We start from the raw sequence: 17796 nt of genomic DNA, 5'->3' as shown, positions 1-17796 counted from the left end.
CCGATCCGCATCTGATCATGGGGATGGCAGGACCAGGCAGCATTTTCTTCTGTTGTTCATGGAGTCACCATGAGTCAGGGGCCAACTCCACAGCAGCTAACAACCACAACCTCCTTTTGGTGAGAATGAAGTTGTGACAAAGTAAATGACATTTCACATAACTCTGAAAGCAGCAAGCAAAACCCTGGGGGTGGCTATAGCCTCAGGACCCCATATTAGCAGGATCCCCTTGAATGAATCCCCTGGTCTTCTCTGAGAAGGAAACAAACTCGGGGCGGGGGGGTGACCCCCTAATTTTCATGTCTGCCTCTAAAGATGATCAGAGCATCAAACGAGAACCGAGAACATCTGTCCAAAAGCAGGCTCTAGAACTCTCCAACACTGGACTTGTCTAAACAGCCAGAGAGCTAAATTTTAAGAGTCCATTTGGCAAAAATGTTCCATCATTGGTCCTGTGCTCAAAGATAGTTTTTAATGTTAAAACAAAGTTTGCCACTGAGGGTATAATTTAAAATCTGTTCTCCATTAAACAAGGGCCACATTAAAATAAGGGCCACATTTTAGTAATAAGAAATAAAAATATTAAAAGTGGGGATAAGAACTGAGTTGCTATAAAATTCTGAGTGTCTTTTGATATCCTGCTTTAAAAAACTTCAATTCAACTTAAAAATAGCCAGATAACCTATGCAGAATATCATCCTCCCGCCCTTTTTTTTAAACTGCAATATTTTTACTGGGTTTGTTTTTTCGTCCATATATTTTGTTAATTTACATCTCTCTGTTTAATCTGCATATGTTAACGACTCTAGATTTGTGCAGTTGTCACATATTCAAGAAGGCTTCAGTTTACCATTTTTTATTATCCGTTAATTCAGCAGGTATTTCTTAGTCCTACCTACCCAGGTGCGACAGTAGATGCTGGGGACACAAAGATGAATCAAATTTCCGTTCTGTCCTGGGTACCTCCTGGTCTGGCTGGGAGGACAGACATGAAAATAAACCAGCCACAGTGTGGACTGAAAACATGAAGGCGAGCCAGCTCCCCAAAGCACAGCACCATTTATTACAGTGTGACTACTGGCAGGTGCTTTTATAAGCCTCCGTTTCTTCATCTGTAAGATGGGGTGAGAACGCATCATTTGAGGGACTATTATGAGGATATGGAGTCCCTGGATGTCGCAAAGCGTTAAGTGTTCCGCTGCTAATCGAAAAGTTGGTGGTTCAAACCCACCCAGAGACACCTTGGAAGAAAGGCCTGGAGGTCTGCTTCCATGAATTCAGCCAATTGAAAACCACGTGGAGCATTGTTCTACTCTAACACATGTGGGGTAGACATGAGTCAGCGTTGAGAGCAACTAGCTTTTGATTTATCATGAGGATTGAAGATGATACATAAAAAGTCCCTGGCACACTGCCTGGGACCTAACAGCCCTTAAGAAACGGCAGCTGTCATTGCTTAATAGTTGCTTGCCGTGGTTATGAGTTTCGCCTCCAAGTGTGAGGCTGGGTTCCCTAGGAGCAAACCCAGTGAAGTGTATATATATGTGTGTATATATATATATAACCAACCCACTGCTTTCGAGTCATAGCGACCCTATAGGACAGAGTAGAACTGCCCCAGAGAGTTTCCAAGGAGCACCTGGTGGATTCAAACTGCGGACCTTTTGGTTAGCAGCCATAGCACTTAACCACTATGCCACCAGGGTTTCCTCGCATACAGACTCACGCAGCTGTGGAGGCTGGCAAGTCCCAAATCCATGGGTCAGGTTTCAGGCTGGAGGCTTCTCCTTTCTCATGTGGTTGCAGGGGCTGATGGATCCAAAATGAGCAGGTCAGAGAGTCAGCTGCTGGCTCATGGGGCTGTGGGAGCTGGTGAATCCCCAAATCTGCATGTCTGGTGGCAGGCTGCTGGCTCATGTCCAAGAACTGGAAGTCAGAGAACGACAAGTCAGGTGCAGGATCCAGACAGAGTGAGCTTTGCCAAAACATCCCTATATATTGGAGGCAGGGCACACCCCCAAGGAAAGGTCCATTTCAACTGATTGGCTGCTCACATCAGATCACAAAATAGAGGATGATTACATAGTATCTGCCAAACCACTGAGAATCATGGCCTATGCATGTTGACACATTATTTTCTTTAAACCAAATGAATTTAGACTCTGGGTCCCATTCTGTTGTCACGGCAGAAAATCCAGTCTTTTATTTTGAGAGTGGGCTGATGGCCCTCCTCCCTGGTGTTGTTAGCTCCCAGACTCATGGAGACCCCCAGGCACGATGGAACGAAATGCTGCCTGGTCCTGCACCATCCCTGTGATCAGTTGTAGACTGGACCATTGTGATCCAGAGGGTTTTCACTGATTTTTAAGAGTAAATCACCAGGCCTTTCTTCCTAGTCTGTCTAGTCTGAAATCTGTTCTGCATCACAGCAACACACAGGCCTTCAGTGACAGACGGGCGGGGGCTGCACATGGAGTGCATTGGCTGGGAATTGAACCCCTGACTCCTGTGTGGAAGGTGAGAATTCTACCACTGAACCACCACTGCCCTCCTATTTCCTGGGGCCTGAAGTCTTCCAAGGCTACTCTGATACCTTAAAGTAAGCAGACAGCCCTCCAGTCTTCAGCCCAGCATGGTGGCCGATGAAACCCTCCTGTCTAAGCCCACTGGGGCCTTGAAGTCTGGGCCCACTGCCTGGGCCTTGCTGCACGAGGGAACCACACACCTTTTGCCCTGCAGGACTTGCTCCTTCCCGGGTTGCTGTGAGTGAAATGGCTAGGGTTCCTCTCTACTCATGAAACCCACAGGCCCCAACCAAACCCTTGCTTCAATATTGCAAACGCCTGAGACCTGGAAACCCAAAGGCTGCACGGCTTCCTCATTAAAAACAAAAAACCAAACCCATTGCCCTTGAGCTGATTCTGACTCAAGTCTACTCACGAGACAGAGTAGAACTGCTCCGTAGAGTTTTCTTGGCTGTAATCTTTACGGAAGCAGATCATCAGGCCTTTATTCCATGAAACTGCCAAGTGGGTTCAAACCTCCAATCTTTAGGTTAACAGCAGATCACAAACTGCTTGCACCACGCAGGGTCGAAGAGTTTTCTCATTTAAACAAACCAAAAACCCAAACCTGTTGCCATCGAGTGGATCCTGACTCATAGCGACCCTACAGAACAGAGTAGAACCACCCCGCAGGCTTTCCAAGGCTGTGATCCATAAGGAAGAAGACCGCCACATCTTTCTCTTGCAGAGAAGCTCGTTAGGTTCCAACTGCCAAACTTTTGGTTAGCAGCTAAGCGCTTAACCACTGTGCCACCAGATACCTCTTTCTTCTCTTTCAAATCAAATGTACCCACGCAGCGTAGTACTTAAGACAGCCCTCCCATCAACTCCACATCCAGGAAGGGAAAGCTTATCTGGAGAATAACCAAAAAAATCCAAACCGGTTGCCATTGGGTTGACTCTGACCCACGGTGGTGACCTGTGTGTGCACAGAACTATACTCCACAGAGTTTTCAAGGCTGTGATCTCTCAGAAGCAGATCACCAGGGTGGATTTAAACCTCCAACATTTTGGTTAGAAGTCAAGTGCTTAACCATTCACACCACCCAGGGTTTCCCTAACTGGGCAATAGAATTAGCTGATTTCTCTTTTGCCATACGACTAACCCCAGATCTCTGGATGTGCTAAGAACCAAAATATGCTGGTCACTCCTTTGCAGTACACTACTGAGAATAATTTTAAAATACTGAACTACAAAATGAGTGTAAGGTCAACAAAGTTCTGATTATTTTCCTCCATGATGTTTCATTTTAAAGTGTCAAACTGAAGCAGGCAGCCTCAGAGCCCAGCCCTTCTAAGAGACACCTGCCCTGGGTCATCCTCCTACACTGAGCAGAATAAGCTGCATTTTCTTCTGAAATTGTCGTTGACAAGGTAGCCACAGAATAGGCCACAGACACCCTCAACCCGCCTCTGGGTGGAGATTTAAATCTCATCCTAAGGAAGGAAAATCCACCCCTTCCTCCATCCTGGAGAATCGAAACTCTTGTCTAAAGAGAATGCAATAGTAGCCGCTCCCGCCCCCCTCCCCCCTCCCCCAGTGCCTGTGTGAAGGTCAGTCTTGAATATTCACGATGAATTTGCATTTCCTTGTCTGCTCTCCATAAAATCCCACCTCCCCAGGCTGCCTGCAAGCAGTCTCCAGGTGGGAGCCCTGATTGCTCCTTTCCTTGTGCAAGGAAGTACAGGCATCTTTCCGATCTCCCACCTCAGCCTCTTGTTTATTGGCTGTAATAAGTCATGCTGAGTAGAACCTGGGGTATTCACCTGATAACTAAACTATTTCAAAAAGTGTTCTTTCTATATTGGGAGGCTTTGATGGGCCTTTCTTGGGCAATCCGACACAGAGGACGGGATATTTCTTGCTGATCTCAGTCTGTGGTGTTAAAGTCACACCCAGAAGACTGTGTTGTTATTGACCAACTGACTACTCTTTGCCAGGCACCATGACAGGCACTTTTTATGTAATGTCATTCATCCTTAGGTCTTATCATTTCCATGTACAGATGGGGAAAACAGGAGGTCACAGGCTAGTACGTGCCTGAGTTGGAATTCAAAGCCCCGGGGACCTTCTATTCTTGGGAGTTGCTTAGCCTGGGATCTCCCAGAGGACTGTGTAGCTAACACAGTGCCTGGCTGACAGCAGGAAGGTACTAAGAAACACCTGTTGAGTGAATGGACACCACAGATGGAAAACAGAGCCTCATGAAATATCTGACAATTACTGAAATCTAGTGTCATGAACACATTCAGGTTAAATAGTCAAAATTTAATAGAGCACTAGCAGAGATATAAAACATACACAAGTAGAAAAATAAACTCGGGAATAGTATCTGTGAGAATCAAAGCAGCTGGAGTTCCTCACAGTACTGTGCTGACCGCTTCTGAGTTGAGGCTGTTGCTCGGATCAGTCCATTAGCAGTCTGGAAGGATTTTGCAGTGTCTCGGTTTCTATTCCTCATTTTAAATATTTCTGCTTCTCATAATTTAGACTTTGCCCGTATTTTAGTGAGCAGACCAGACCCGTTGCTGTAGAGTTAATTCCAACTCATGGCGACCCCATGTGTTGCACAGTAGAACTGTGCTCCATAGGGTTATCAATGGCTGAATTTTTGGAAGTAGATTGCCAGGCCTTTCTTCCAAGGTGCCTCTGGGTGGACTTGAACCGTCAACCTTTCAGGCAGCAGCTGAGCGCTTAACTGTTTGGCCACGTGGGACATAAAGGGCTGAAAATTAGACCCTCAGTGGCCAACTTTTTTTTTTTAATTAACAAATTCTTTATAAAGCAGCAAGTCCCTGGATAGAGTATTTTGTCCAGATAAGCCTTTAAAATACAGCTCTTTTGCTGTTTAGACGAGTCCAGTGTCTGAGAGTTCTAGAGCTGGGGTTTGCTCAGGGGGCCGAGGCCCTTGTTTGGTGCTCTGGTCCCCCTCAGAGGCAGCCGTGAGAAGTGGGAGGTCACTGTGCCCGGTGGCCTGCATTTCCTGCTCAGAAACTGGCTGTAGGGGTTCTTGCTGAGATGAGGCCCTGAGGCTGCACCTGTCGCCAGGGCTCTGCTTGCTGCTTTCTAAGTCTTCCATAATGACGCTTAGTTTGTCAAACACTTCATCCTCCTCAGGGGGCGGCGGGGAGAAAAACAGCAGGGCACTCTGATGGGGGCAGCTCAAAAACTGTGGGAGAAAAGACACGCCACGTTAATGATCACATCTTCCCACTCCTTTTTCTGGGTTCACAGAGGCATTAGACAGGCTACAAAACACAGCTTTATAATCCTTTGGTGACCCAGTTATTTTCTGCTTTGAATTTTTTGTTGATACCGTGTGTTTTCATTAGTGGATACATGTGGAATCATTGAGTGAGTATGAATTTTTGGTAGGTAGTATAGATTTTTTTCCTTGCCCCCTCTCACAAGCCTACCCTAAGTGTTTAGTGGTACATAGGACGCACCACTAGTTAAACCTCAGGGTTCTTACCAGGGTCTAATTGGTACATTTGTGTAGGATAAAAATTTTCAAAATTTCTATTCTTCCTACCCAAAATTCAGACACCCCATAAAATATCCTGTAAAAATAGTAATTGGTGGCACACACCTGTTTCTTTGGTCTCAAACAGTCATAAAGGCCCCGGCCTCACAGCAGCACGTACTGTCAATGGTACAACAGCTTCCCAGGAAACCCCAGAGGCTGGAGAATTACATGGTCACCATAGGTACCATTGGGCACGAAAGGATTATAAAACGCGACCATAAACCTGCACTTCATTTACTAAGCGAGTCTAGGTCACCCTCAGATGGTTCCCCTTTTAAACCAGGAGGAGATTTTTCGCTGATCAGATGCTGCAGGGCTGACAGGGTGCCATTTACCCCAGGAGCAGGGACTCTGCAGGCAGTACAGGAACGAACCTTGGAGTAACAAAGGGAATTTCCCGTGGGTCCGCAGGGGGAGTGAGGCGGCCCTCTCTGCGCCCCTGATTGCAGCCTGTGGCACCGCACTGCACAGTGTGGGCTGCGAACATGTGGCTACTGAGCACATGAAACAGCGCTAGTGAGAGCTGAGGTGTGCTTTAAGTGGGAAACAAACACTGGCTTCCCAAAACATTGTATGAAACAAAGAAGTTGGCATCTTGATAATTTTTAAAAACATTAATTACAGGTTGAAATGATATTTTGGATTGGGTTACACAAAATGTATTAATATTAATTTCATTCATTTCTTTTTACTTTTCTAAAAATGTGGCTACTAGCAAACTTAAAACATAGAGTTAGTTGTTACTCATGATTAGAAAATCTCATTGCTGTCCGGTCGATTCAGACTCAGCAACCACATGGGGTCTCCGAGGCTGTAAATCTCTCCAGAAGCGGATGGCCACATCTTTCTCCCCTGGAGCCGGTGGTGGTTTTGAACCGCTGACCTTTTGCTTAGCAGTCCAGCACTCTAACCACTTTGCCACCAGGGCTCCTGTTACTCGTGATAGTTATGTCTTATAAAGTTGCTGTGAACACTGAATCAGTGACTAGAGAACCACTCATCCTAGGGAGATGCAGGGTTAGGTTCCTAGAAGCCTGTGGTCACAACACTCTCATCACCAGATAGATACTGGACTTTGTTTTATGTGCATTTCTGCTTAAAGACACCCAATTCAATAAACACTGTTAATTTATGGCCACTGAACTCATGACGACAGCCCGACAGCTCCTGCCCTAACGAAGCCTGTCTAACACAAAGGCACATCACAGCCTTCCTATGCTTAGGAACCCAGATGAGCACTATGCTTGGGGGCGAGCTTAAACAGCAGAACCACCAACAAAAAGCACAAAAGGTGAAAAATGTGGCACTAAAGAGGCTGTGAGAAGGACATTCTCTCAGAGGAGAGCTGAAGCAGGAAGGCAGAGCAGTGCTGTGTTCCATCTCCGCGCCGTGTTTGACCTCAGCTGGAATGCGCGTGTGGGGTGGCCCGAAGTTTTCGCCACTCTGTGCGTGTCCACAAACGACCGGGAAAGTGCCACAAGAATTGATTTTGGAATCGCCAATACATTTTAGCAAGTAGGTAAGTTTGCAAATATGCCATCTACGAACAGTGAGGATCGACCATACGTGGCTCCTAATGTTTCTAGCACACAGTGCTGTCTTACGCCGACTCTTCACAGCTCATCTTTCCTAGTAGACTGGGCTATTTCAGGACAGGGACCATATTCCAATCATCCCTTTCTCTCCAATTAAAAAAAAAAAATTTGTGGTGAAAATATACACAGCAAAACACACAGCAGTTCAACAGTTTCTAGATGTATAACGCGGCGACACTGATCACATTCTTCAAGTCGTGCAACAGCTCTCCCTATCCTTTTCCAATATTCCACCACCATTAACATCAACGCAATGCCCCCTAAGCCGCAAACTCCCCCTTATGCCCTCTCTCCTACCCGTGGTAAAACTAATAATCTTTGGTTTCTACATATTTGATTATTTAATATAAGTGAGATAATCTAATATCGTTCTTTTGTGACTGACTTATTTCACTCAGCGTATTCTCCAGGTTCATCCATGTTGTGGCGTGCATCGGGGCTTCATCTCTCTTTAAGGCCGAGTAGTATTCCATTGTGTGTATACACCACATTTGTTTATCTGTTCATCTGCTGGTGGACAGTTTGGTCTCTCCAGCTTTTTGAACAATGATGATACCCACATATGTTTCCTGAAATACCTGCTGGTTTAAACATCTCCATTCTTCTGCCTCCTAGAGGCCCCCTCAATCCTTGGGATTGGATGGACAAATATTCTTTAAAGCTTTTCATTTTTAACCCCTTCCCTCTGGCTGTTGACTCTGTTCCACGTTTAACTGATCAGTCTGCTCCCCTCTTCACGTAACCTTCACACTCAGCCCCTTGATACGACTTAATTTGACTGAACTTAATTAATTAATTTATTTTTTTAAGCTGTACGCAGCTGTACTACCTGCTGGGGTGGAGCCTTCAGGACTTCCCCTCTTGGGTCTTTGCCATCGATGGAAGGGAGAGGGAGGGGGCAGGAAGACTGATGTCCAGACCTCTGACAGTCAGAGGTGGAAGCTGCGGGGAGGGGGAGCCTTCCTAAATCCTCAGATCCAACAGGTTCATGAGAATGGGCAAGAAACTACCCTTGATTCTCCTGGGAAAGGGGGAGGGAGGTACCAAGGAAGAGGGACTGAGCCTTAAGGAGCAAATAGCAGGTCACATCTCCTGGATGGACACACACAGGGCAACTTTGGTTGGTTAGGAAACAAGGAAGCTGGAGGACGTGGAAAAGGGTCCTCTCAAGGATTCTCAGATCCGGTGGAGTCAAGGGATAGGTTCCCTTGATTTCCTGGGAAAAGGGCAGAGGACAGACACTCAAAGAGGAGAGCTGCTGGTTAGCCGGCTCAGTACTCCAATGCCAGAAAAAGTTCCTGTTGCTTTTTCAGCTCAATGCCTCCATCTGCAGAAAATCTCCCAAAGCTCAAAATGATTCTCTGCGTCATGGTTAGAAGAGTCTATAAGTCAAACTGGGGAATTCTGTGATGTGAGGACAGAACTGCTCTGTAGTTTCCTGAAGCTTCCTTCACCCTCACTCTCCAGGCCCTTCTCCAGCACCCCCTCCCATACCCCCCCCCACCCCAGTTCCTCAGATGTTACAGAGGCCAATTCTGCAGTCCTATCTGCTGAGTCTCCTGGCCTTGGAGGACAGAGCTCATTTCAAAGGGCCCTTTACTATCGCTTGTCTCTGGCTGTGATTTGCCCAGAAGTGCACTGGTTTCCTCTGTCCTTTCCTAACTGATCGGCTTTTTTAAAGCCAGAAGCAAAAATTGCAGCCCTTTGTTTCCTCTTGGTTTATGGTTAACAAAACACCGTCTAACCAGAGCAAAGGGCCCGGCCCTCTTTGTTCTTCCTGCTGCAAATGTGCCTTCTCAAAAGCTCACCTCTAGAGGAGTCTTTGCTTAAGCTGGAGCTGCAGTCTCACTGGCACTCTTTTTAGAAGGTTCTTCTAGACTCTCTGAAACCCTTGTCTCAGCTGTGTCCCACTTTGTGTCCTCAGTGGATGCTGTGCTGTGCGGCCCAGATCCCTTATGGCGGAGACACTCACTCCTCCAACTCCTGGGAATACTGGCAGCTGGAATGGCCCAGTCTCTAGGAACTCACCTTCGCAGAGGGAGCTGCCTTGGCCAGGGCAGCCTGTATCAACCAACTGGTCAGTGTGGGGACAAAGTCCTGACTTTATTATCATCAACCAAAACCAGTTGCCATCGAGTTGATTGCAACTCATGCTGACCCTATTTGTGTCAGAGTAGAACCATGCTCCATAGGGTTCTCATGGCTGTGACCTTTTAGAAGCAGATCACCAGGGCTTTCTTCCGAGGCACCTCTAGGTGGGTTGAAACCACCAGCTTTTCAGTTAATAGTCAAGCACTTAACTGTTTGTGATACCCAAAACCAAACCAAACCCACTGCCATTGAGTCAATTCTGGTTCATAGTGACCCTATAGGACAGAGTAGAACTGCCCCATAGAATTTCCAAGGAGCACCTGGTAGATTGGAACTGCTGACCTTCTGGTTAGCAGCCGTAGCACGTGACCACTATACCACCAGGGTTTCCTTGCGATACTGAGGGGCTCCTTATAATCAACAGCAATATGCTGATAGGACCAGAAAAGTGAGAAGTGGCAAGTACCCTGCAGGCCCTGGTAAGACACATGTACTTCAGAGAGTGGAAAACTCACCCTGTGAAGATTCAGGGACCTGCCGCGTCAGTGAAGTTTTAGGGGTCTTGTGGTGTGGCGTATGCTGGGACATCTCCTCCAAAATAAGGGGCAAATGATCGTATCTTGCACTTTCCACCACTAAGAAAGAAGCACTGAGCCTTTAGGGCTCTTTGGGCCTAAAAATGCTTATTCCACATTTAGGAATATTACTCCTACATGTGTATCAAGTGACCAGAAGACTGCCTCTCTGAGTGGGGCCCAGAGCAGGGAAGGACCTGTAGCAGGTGTGGGATGTGGTACGAGCAGCACTACCCACACCTCCTGACTGGCCGATGGGGGGTTGAAGGCCCGGCATTTCCAGCAATGACAACACAATAATCAAACACGAGGAGCGTGAAGCAGGCCATGCGCACTGGCAGGTCCTTGAAGCATCTGTGGTAGGAAAAGACACTGGGCCCTTGGGTGATGCAAACAGTTTATGCTCAACTCCTGACCTAAAGGTTGCTTGTTCCCACCCAGTGGTATCACAGAAGGAAGGCCTGGCAATCTGCTTCTGTAAAGATTACAGCCAAGAAAACCCTATGGAGCAGTTCTACTCTGCAACACACGGGGTTGCCATGAGTCTCAATAGACTTGATGGCAATGAGTTTGGTTTTTTTTTTAGCTGATGGCAAGCCCCAAGAGGAGAATCACAATGCAGGCCCCTAGCGTTCTGGGCCCAGGCCATCTACAGCAGAGAATCATACCCCATTTGAAATACAGCTTCTGTAGAAACAGGGACCTGGTAGACACAGAATATCTGACTGCAGGGTGCCAGACGACCGTGCCACCGGAAGTACCCGACGTGAGGTCTGTCAGAACAACTGCACGCTATGAGTGGGTCAGAGGGCACATGTCAGCTGCAGAGGCAGGTGGCTCAGACTCCCACGCCACCCACTGCTGCTCCTGTGCCTCTTCCTCCGCTCACACCTATGACCAATTTTTGAGCGGGGGCCCCTATTACTGGCTGAAGATGGAGCGCAAAGACAACCTTGGTTCACAGGGAGGGTGGCGTAAGATGTGGGTGCAAACCAAAAATAGTCTGCTATTGCACAATAGCCCTGGCCTGGGTGCCATGGAAGGCTGAGGTGAGGGGAAAGGCTTTCAGTGGGCAGAGCTCGGGCTGGGCATCTGGTCGCCCCCTTTATATGGAAAAAGAAGTGGCCAGAGATTAAGCTGCCCATGGAACCAGAGGCAGGGCTAATAGCCAGGCTGGTTGGTCAGGGGCCTAGAGAAGGAAGATTGGATGATCAAGGACAAGGAAGTCTGGGGAAGAAGCATGTGGATGGACCTATGGGGGCAGACTGGAGAGCTGAGATCTTTGTATCACTTATTTATTAACTTCTACCTGAGAGCATGCACCCGGAAGGGGAACTAAACCACCAAGTAGACCAGATGACTTGGCCAATTGACATCAGCCAGCTTCTGTCATAGGTCACCCCTGTGTGAACCAATAGTGGTGGCAAGGATGGAGGCTCTGCATGGTACAAGAGTGGGGGCTCCCACTCATCAAGGCTGATGTAGCTACTGTGGCTGCAACAGAGACTGTTCCTGAGCCCCCGGATACGACACCACTCCCCAAGGAGACCTACTAGCCACCTGGAAGCAAGTTGGTCCTATCACACCTCTTGCACGCTGGAAAGGGCAGTGATGCATCTTGACTGGCGCTGACATTGAGGTGACGGTTTGCCATTCCTGTCCTGCAAGGCTTTGGCCAGCACAAATTGGGACTCACAGAGTGCCTGCTCCATTGGCATAGGGCCCCACGTAACATCACATCAGGCCGAGGGACCCACTGGTAGCAAAGGAGGTCAGGAGCAGGCACACCCCCACAGGATCCATTGACCATGTCACACACTGCCCCACCCAGCCTGGTAGGACAATGGAATCACCTGTTGAAGGTGCCAGGGATTGGGAGGGAGTGCTGGCTTGGAGATGACACCCTATGCGTATACAGTGCTGTCCTCCAGCACCTGAAATGTACCTGAATCAACGGCCATTATATGACGCTGTGTCCCTAACAGGTAGAGTACATGGGTTCAAGCACCAAGGGACGGAAGTAGGAGTGGCCCTGCTTACCATCACTCCCGGTGACCCACTTGGGCAATTTGTGCTTCGTGTCCATGTAATTTTAGGCTCTAGGAGTCTATAGCAGGCATTGGCAAACTATAACCCATGGGCCAAATCCAGCCTACTGCCTGTTTTTGTATGGACCATGACCTAATAATAGTTTCCAGACTTTTAAATAGGTAAATTTTAAAAGGTTATATAAGTACCCACATAAATATCTTGATGTTGCCTCTCGGTCTGCAAAGCCTAAAATACTTAGCATCTGGCCTTTTAAGAAAATGTGTACTGATCCCTGGTCTAGAGGGGTGCAGAGGAGGAGTGTTTCCACCAAGTGACACAGTAAGGGTCCCATTAAACTTTAAACTGTGACTGCTACCTCCCACTTTTAGACTTCTTGTGCCAATAAACTAACAGGCAAGGAAAAGAGTTGCCACACTAGCAGAAGTCATTGACGTGATCATCAGGTGGAGACAGGCTGTTGTTACATAATATTGGGTGCCCTCATGAGCCACTGGGGAGACTCGTGGTATTATTCCCCTACCCAGCTATGATGGGAAAATGGACAAGTACAGCAGCCATCGCCTGAGAAGGGCATGGTGGTGGCCAAAGGCTCAGACCCCTCAGATACGAGGGTCTGGGCCACCCAATCTGGTAAGAAGCTTATGTCAACAGAGGCCAGCCATGGAAGAGGAGAAAGGAGACTCTAGAAGGGATAGCAGAGGAGGGGGGCCGTGAGCGTTAACTGGAGACCAGCTGTAATGGTGGGGCTGGGGGTGGAGTTTGTTCCACTAACTCTCCTCTTGTAACTTTCCCCAGCAAAAGAAATCAACTCAAATCCTGGAGCAGCTGCTCCCAGTGGATCCAAGTGGAACAAGGGGTGGACTGTAGTGGATGCTGTGGTGTGTCACCCAGATTTCACTCCAGGAATGAGGCACTCACTCTTCCAGTTGCCGGGAGGGTTGGCTGCTGATAGCTCACACTGTCTCTCTCCAGGAATCTCCCTTGGCTGAAGGGAGCTGCCTCACCTAGTATACACCTCTTTCCTGGCAGTGTAGGATTCAAAGGCCCTGCTTCTTCACCTCACCTTGGGACACCTCTGAAGAAGGGGCATCCCAGCTCTAGATCACCCATGAGACTGACTGTCCTTATTCCCTTGCAGATTTGATCCCAGGTGTGACTCCCTCACAGGTATTACCCTCCACTCAGCCTTTTGAGTGCAAAGCTCTGCCTTAGAGTCTGTTTCCTAGGGAACCAGGCTGAAGACAGGTCCGTTTTGGGTCTGGCTTTGGCATATTTTCATTTTCCAGTGTTAGTGTATATACAGAATTTCATTTCGCATGGGTCTCTTCAGTCCTAGCCTCTAGCCACGTGCATTCTTTCTTCTTTCTAAACTTTTTAAAAATTGTAAAATATACATAGCAGAATTTGCCATTTTCACCCGCACAATTTAGCGGCATTAATTACATCCCCAATGTTGGGCAACTGCCACCACTATCAATTTCCAAAATTTTTTCATCACCCTTTCTAAACTTTTTTAAACTAGCGCTCCTCAAGTCTAGGGTACACGTCTAGCTGTTCCGGAATTTCAATCACTCTCAGAAATTCAAAATGGAAACTTCCTCTTCCCACCCTCTCTCCCTGGCTTGTTACTGGCAGGTAGCCTACAGTTTCTTCTTTTTCATCTTCTCCACCTCAAGCTCTGGTTTTTCCCTTCCTGTCCCAGAACCACCACCTTTGTTCCCTGGGGACGGGGTGGGGGGGGCGGGGGCTTTGGACAGGGAAGGCGGGAGGAGGACTCACGTCCAGGTGGGAGGGATGGCTTCTGGAATAAGCCTTTGCCTCCTTCTTTAGGGCTGTTCCTTGGCCTCAGGCTTCCCTGAAGTGGGCACACTCACCCAAGGCAATGGACCAGTGTGCAAAACATGTCATCCCCCAGGGAGACAGGAACCAGGCACCCTTGACTCAAAAAGAAAACTCTCTGCCATCAGGGTTTTCTCATCCACATCCCACTACACCTTACGTACCTCTTTCAGGTGCTGTGGAAGAGAATTCCCAGGGGCGAAGGTGTACTTTGCCTTCTTGTAAATGTACCACATCAAGGCAAAGCAGCCGAGGAGCAGGAGGAAGACAGTGAAAACCGAGGCTATGAGGATGATGGTAATAATCCAGGAGGGTGTTGTTTCTGCTGGAGATAAGGTGGTGGGTTAGCCAGGTGTGTCACATTCTTGTTACCTACAGGTTCAGTTACAACAACTATTTTAACCATCACATCCAATGGCAATGACTGGACTGCCTGAACTCCCATCTTGGAAGGCATTCAGGAGGAAACAGCAGCTGGTTCAAGGATGCAGAGCTGTTTCCAACAAGTTTCACCCTTTTCCTATGTCCTCTTCAAGCCTGGTTTCTGGCATTGTTGATATACACAAAAAGAATAATAAGCAAGAACTCTGATCCACTTTGCCTACTTGCAGTATAGCCATGAGTCTCCCTGTTCTGGATAAACCTCTTCTGCCTGGAAGTCAGAGAAGGAACTCCCCTGGACCCACAGCACTGAACACATGCACCACAATAGTTTGTATCCAGGATGTTGCCCTGGTCTCCTCGTGGTCCTAGCTCCCTTTATTCAGCATGAGGCCCTCCTCCTCCTGCCCTGGCTACCTAACCTCCCTTAATTCAACCTGCCAACCACCTCCACTCTCGTGACCAAAGCCCAAAGCATCTGGTCCTGAAAGAGGCAAAGAGAAGAGACTCTGCCCTTTAAAATCAAGTTTCTCTCTTTTTTATTGTGGCAAAATATATGTAATATAAAATTTGCCATTTTCACCATCTTTAAATGTACCATTCGATGGCACTAATTACATGTACAATGTTGTACAACCATCACCATCATCAATTTCCTTTTTCATTATCTCAAAGAGAAACTATGCACCCATCAAGTGATAGCTCACCATTCCTCTTCCCCAGTCCCTCTTCTGTCTTTATGAAATCGCCTATTCTTGATATTTTGTGTCTGGCTCATTTCACTCAGCATGATGTTTTTAAAGTTCATCCATGTCATAGCATGTATCAGAACTTCATTTCTCTTTATGACTGAGTAATAAATATTCCAGCGCACGGATACACCATATTTTGTTTATCCATTTATATATTGAAACAGATTGTCTCCACATTGTGGCTATTGGGAATAATGGTGTCATGAACGTTGGTAAGAGCAAGTCATTTTAAAGGGATTGTTTGTGGGGGAACTGTCGATTCACACTTACACAAGACAAGTCAAAGAACCCTGAAACAGTAAGTTGACCCTGGAGCTACATTGATAGTTACCTGCTGGCTTCTCAAAGCACTTGTCACAGCATGTGGCACACAACTGTTAGCTGCTGTCGAGCTGGCGCCTACTCATGGTGACTTCATATGTAAGCAAAGGAAACATTACCCGGTCCTGCGCCATCTTCATGATGGTTGGTATGAGGTTTGAGCCCACTGTTGCAGTCACCGTGTCAATCCATCTCATGGGGCGTTTCCATCATTTTCACTGACCCTCTACTTTATGAAACATGGTGTTCTTTTCTAGCGACTGATCCTTCCTGACGATGGATCTAAAGTAAGCAAGATAAAGTCTCGCCACCCTGGCTTCTAAGGAGTATTCTGGTTGTATTTCCTGTGACCTGCTGGTATCTGAAATATCAGTGGTATAGCTTCCAGCATCATAGCAACGTGCAAACCACCACAGTAGGACAAACAGATGGCTGGTGGTGGCACACAGTAGATACCCCTTAAACATCTGATGAATGGATATAGCCCTTCCTCCTTTGTCCTTCTCGGTTTTAATTCATGTTGGCAGTGACCTCATGATCTTTCCAGCTCGTGTCTTTGCAGGTTCAGAGCAACTCTTTATCCCACCTTCCCAATAAATTCTTATTTCTTTTACTAGAATCAAGGAGTGCTGCCTTCTAACGCACACTTTGAGCATGTTCAACTTAAACATGTCTTTCTTCCTGGTGAAGGTGGGGTCAGGGAGCCAGTGAGCTATGGAATGGCCCCCAGGCCACATCTTGGCTAATAATACCTGTGGTCAGCTTGGAATCTGACATGCTAGCTCTTGAGGAAGTTCCAGGATTTGACTCATCCAACCAGCTTCCATTTAATATTCCAGTAGTCTTAGGAAAAATACAACTGGAATGCTCCTTAGAAGCCAGGATGGTGAGGCTTCATCTTGCTTACTTTGGACAGGCCACCAGAAAAGATCAATTACTAGAGAAGGGCATTATGATTGGTAAAGTAGAGGGTCAGCGAAAATTAAGAAAATCTTCAACTGAGATGGATTGACACAATAGTCTCAACAGTGGGCTCAAATGTATCAAAGATCATGGAGATGGCATAGGATCAAATGTTTTGTTCTGTTATACACAAGGTTGCCATGAGTTAGAGCCAATTAACAGCAACCAACAACAAGAGTTCTCAAATTGGAGTTTGAGCTGAACACAATGATGTCTAAAGAGTCTTTTGACCCTCTAAAGTCTGTAAAGTATCTATAAAGCTATTTAAAACGCTCAGAGAAGGCCAAGATACAGATTGTAGCTCTCACGACTCACCGTCGTTGGTTGTTTGCTCACAGACAGGCTGACTCCATTCCCCAGTTTTGTTCCTATCAGGAAGAAATCCTTGAACTTGAACACAGTAAGTTGTCCACGGCTCCAGATTTTGGAGGACCTCAAAATCATATGGAGCAGTAATTTGAAACTAGGGACAAAGATGAGAATAAGAAAATGGCTCAGCAGTCAAGGGACACCATTGTCTTGCTTCTTACTCACCAGACATAATCTCTTCTCAGGCTCAAAATGGGAAGGAGCAGGAGGCTGCAGCTCCTCCTATTCACTGCAGGGGACCCTGACACCATTCTACGGGGTGGGTCGAGGGTGTACTGCGATGTGACAAACCATCTCCTTTCCTGAATTCTCTAGGGAACATAACACAAAAACCATCCCACTTCCTTTTTCAAAAGACGAGCAAGTCATATACAGCAAGACTCAATGGGAGATTTTCCTCCTAGGTCAAGAGCACACTTCTCATCCTGGCTGCCTGGGTTTTCCTCTGAATCACTGCTCTAGTTGTGGCACCTGGGTTGACCTCCATGGGGCTTCCCAAACACAACTCAGGGCACAGACCCAGGCTACCTCTGGAGGCTGGTATCACTGGTTCATCTTAGTTTACTCTGAGTATAAGAGACCATAATTGATAACAAATTCCTGAATTAGAGAAACTAAAATAGTTCCTGTCAAAACAATTAAAAGAGTGTACAAAAAGCAAAACTAAACAAAACAAACTAGTTGCTGTCGAATCGATTCTGACTCATGGCAACCCCATGTGTGCAGAGCAGAACTGCTCTATAGGGTTTTTAAGGCTGTGGTTTTTC

General features: G+C 47.0%; 1 protein-coding gene across 2 annotated transcripts in view; it reads right to left on the bottom strand.

The window, feature by feature from the left end:
* Nucleotides 1–340: 340 nt before the first annotated feature.
* IL10RB (interleukin 10 receptor subunit beta) overlaps nucleotides 341–17796 on the bottom strand; it is a 32019-nt gene continuing 14563 nt past the window's right edge. The window contains exons 5-7 of one of the 2 annotated variants that reach the window (XM_010590312.3): nucleotides 16976–17123; nucleotides 14408–14568; nucleotides 341–5734 (exon numbers count right to left, since the gene is read on the bottom strand). In XM_010590312.3, coding sequence (XP_010588614.1) covers nucleotides 5414–5734; nucleotides 14408–14568; nucleotides 16976–17123 — 630 coding nt within the window. In that variant the 3' untranslated portion in view covers nucleotides 341–5413. The remainder of the gene's footprint in view (nucleotides 5735–14407; nucleotides 14569–16975; nucleotides 17124–17796) is intronic. The other variant, XM_003410153.4, reaches the window with a different exon arrangement.

Source organism: Loxodonta africana, chromosome 20 (assembly GCF_030014295.1).
Source record: "Loxodonta africana isolate mLoxAfr1 chromosome 20, mLoxAfr1.hap2, whole genome shotgun sequence".
NCBI lineage: Eukaryota > Metazoa > Chordata > Mammalia > Proboscidea > Elephantidae > Loxodonta > Loxodonta africana.
The sequence above is the reverse complement of the archived record's forward strand: the minus strand, read 5'-3'. Positions and strand labels throughout refer to the sequence as shown.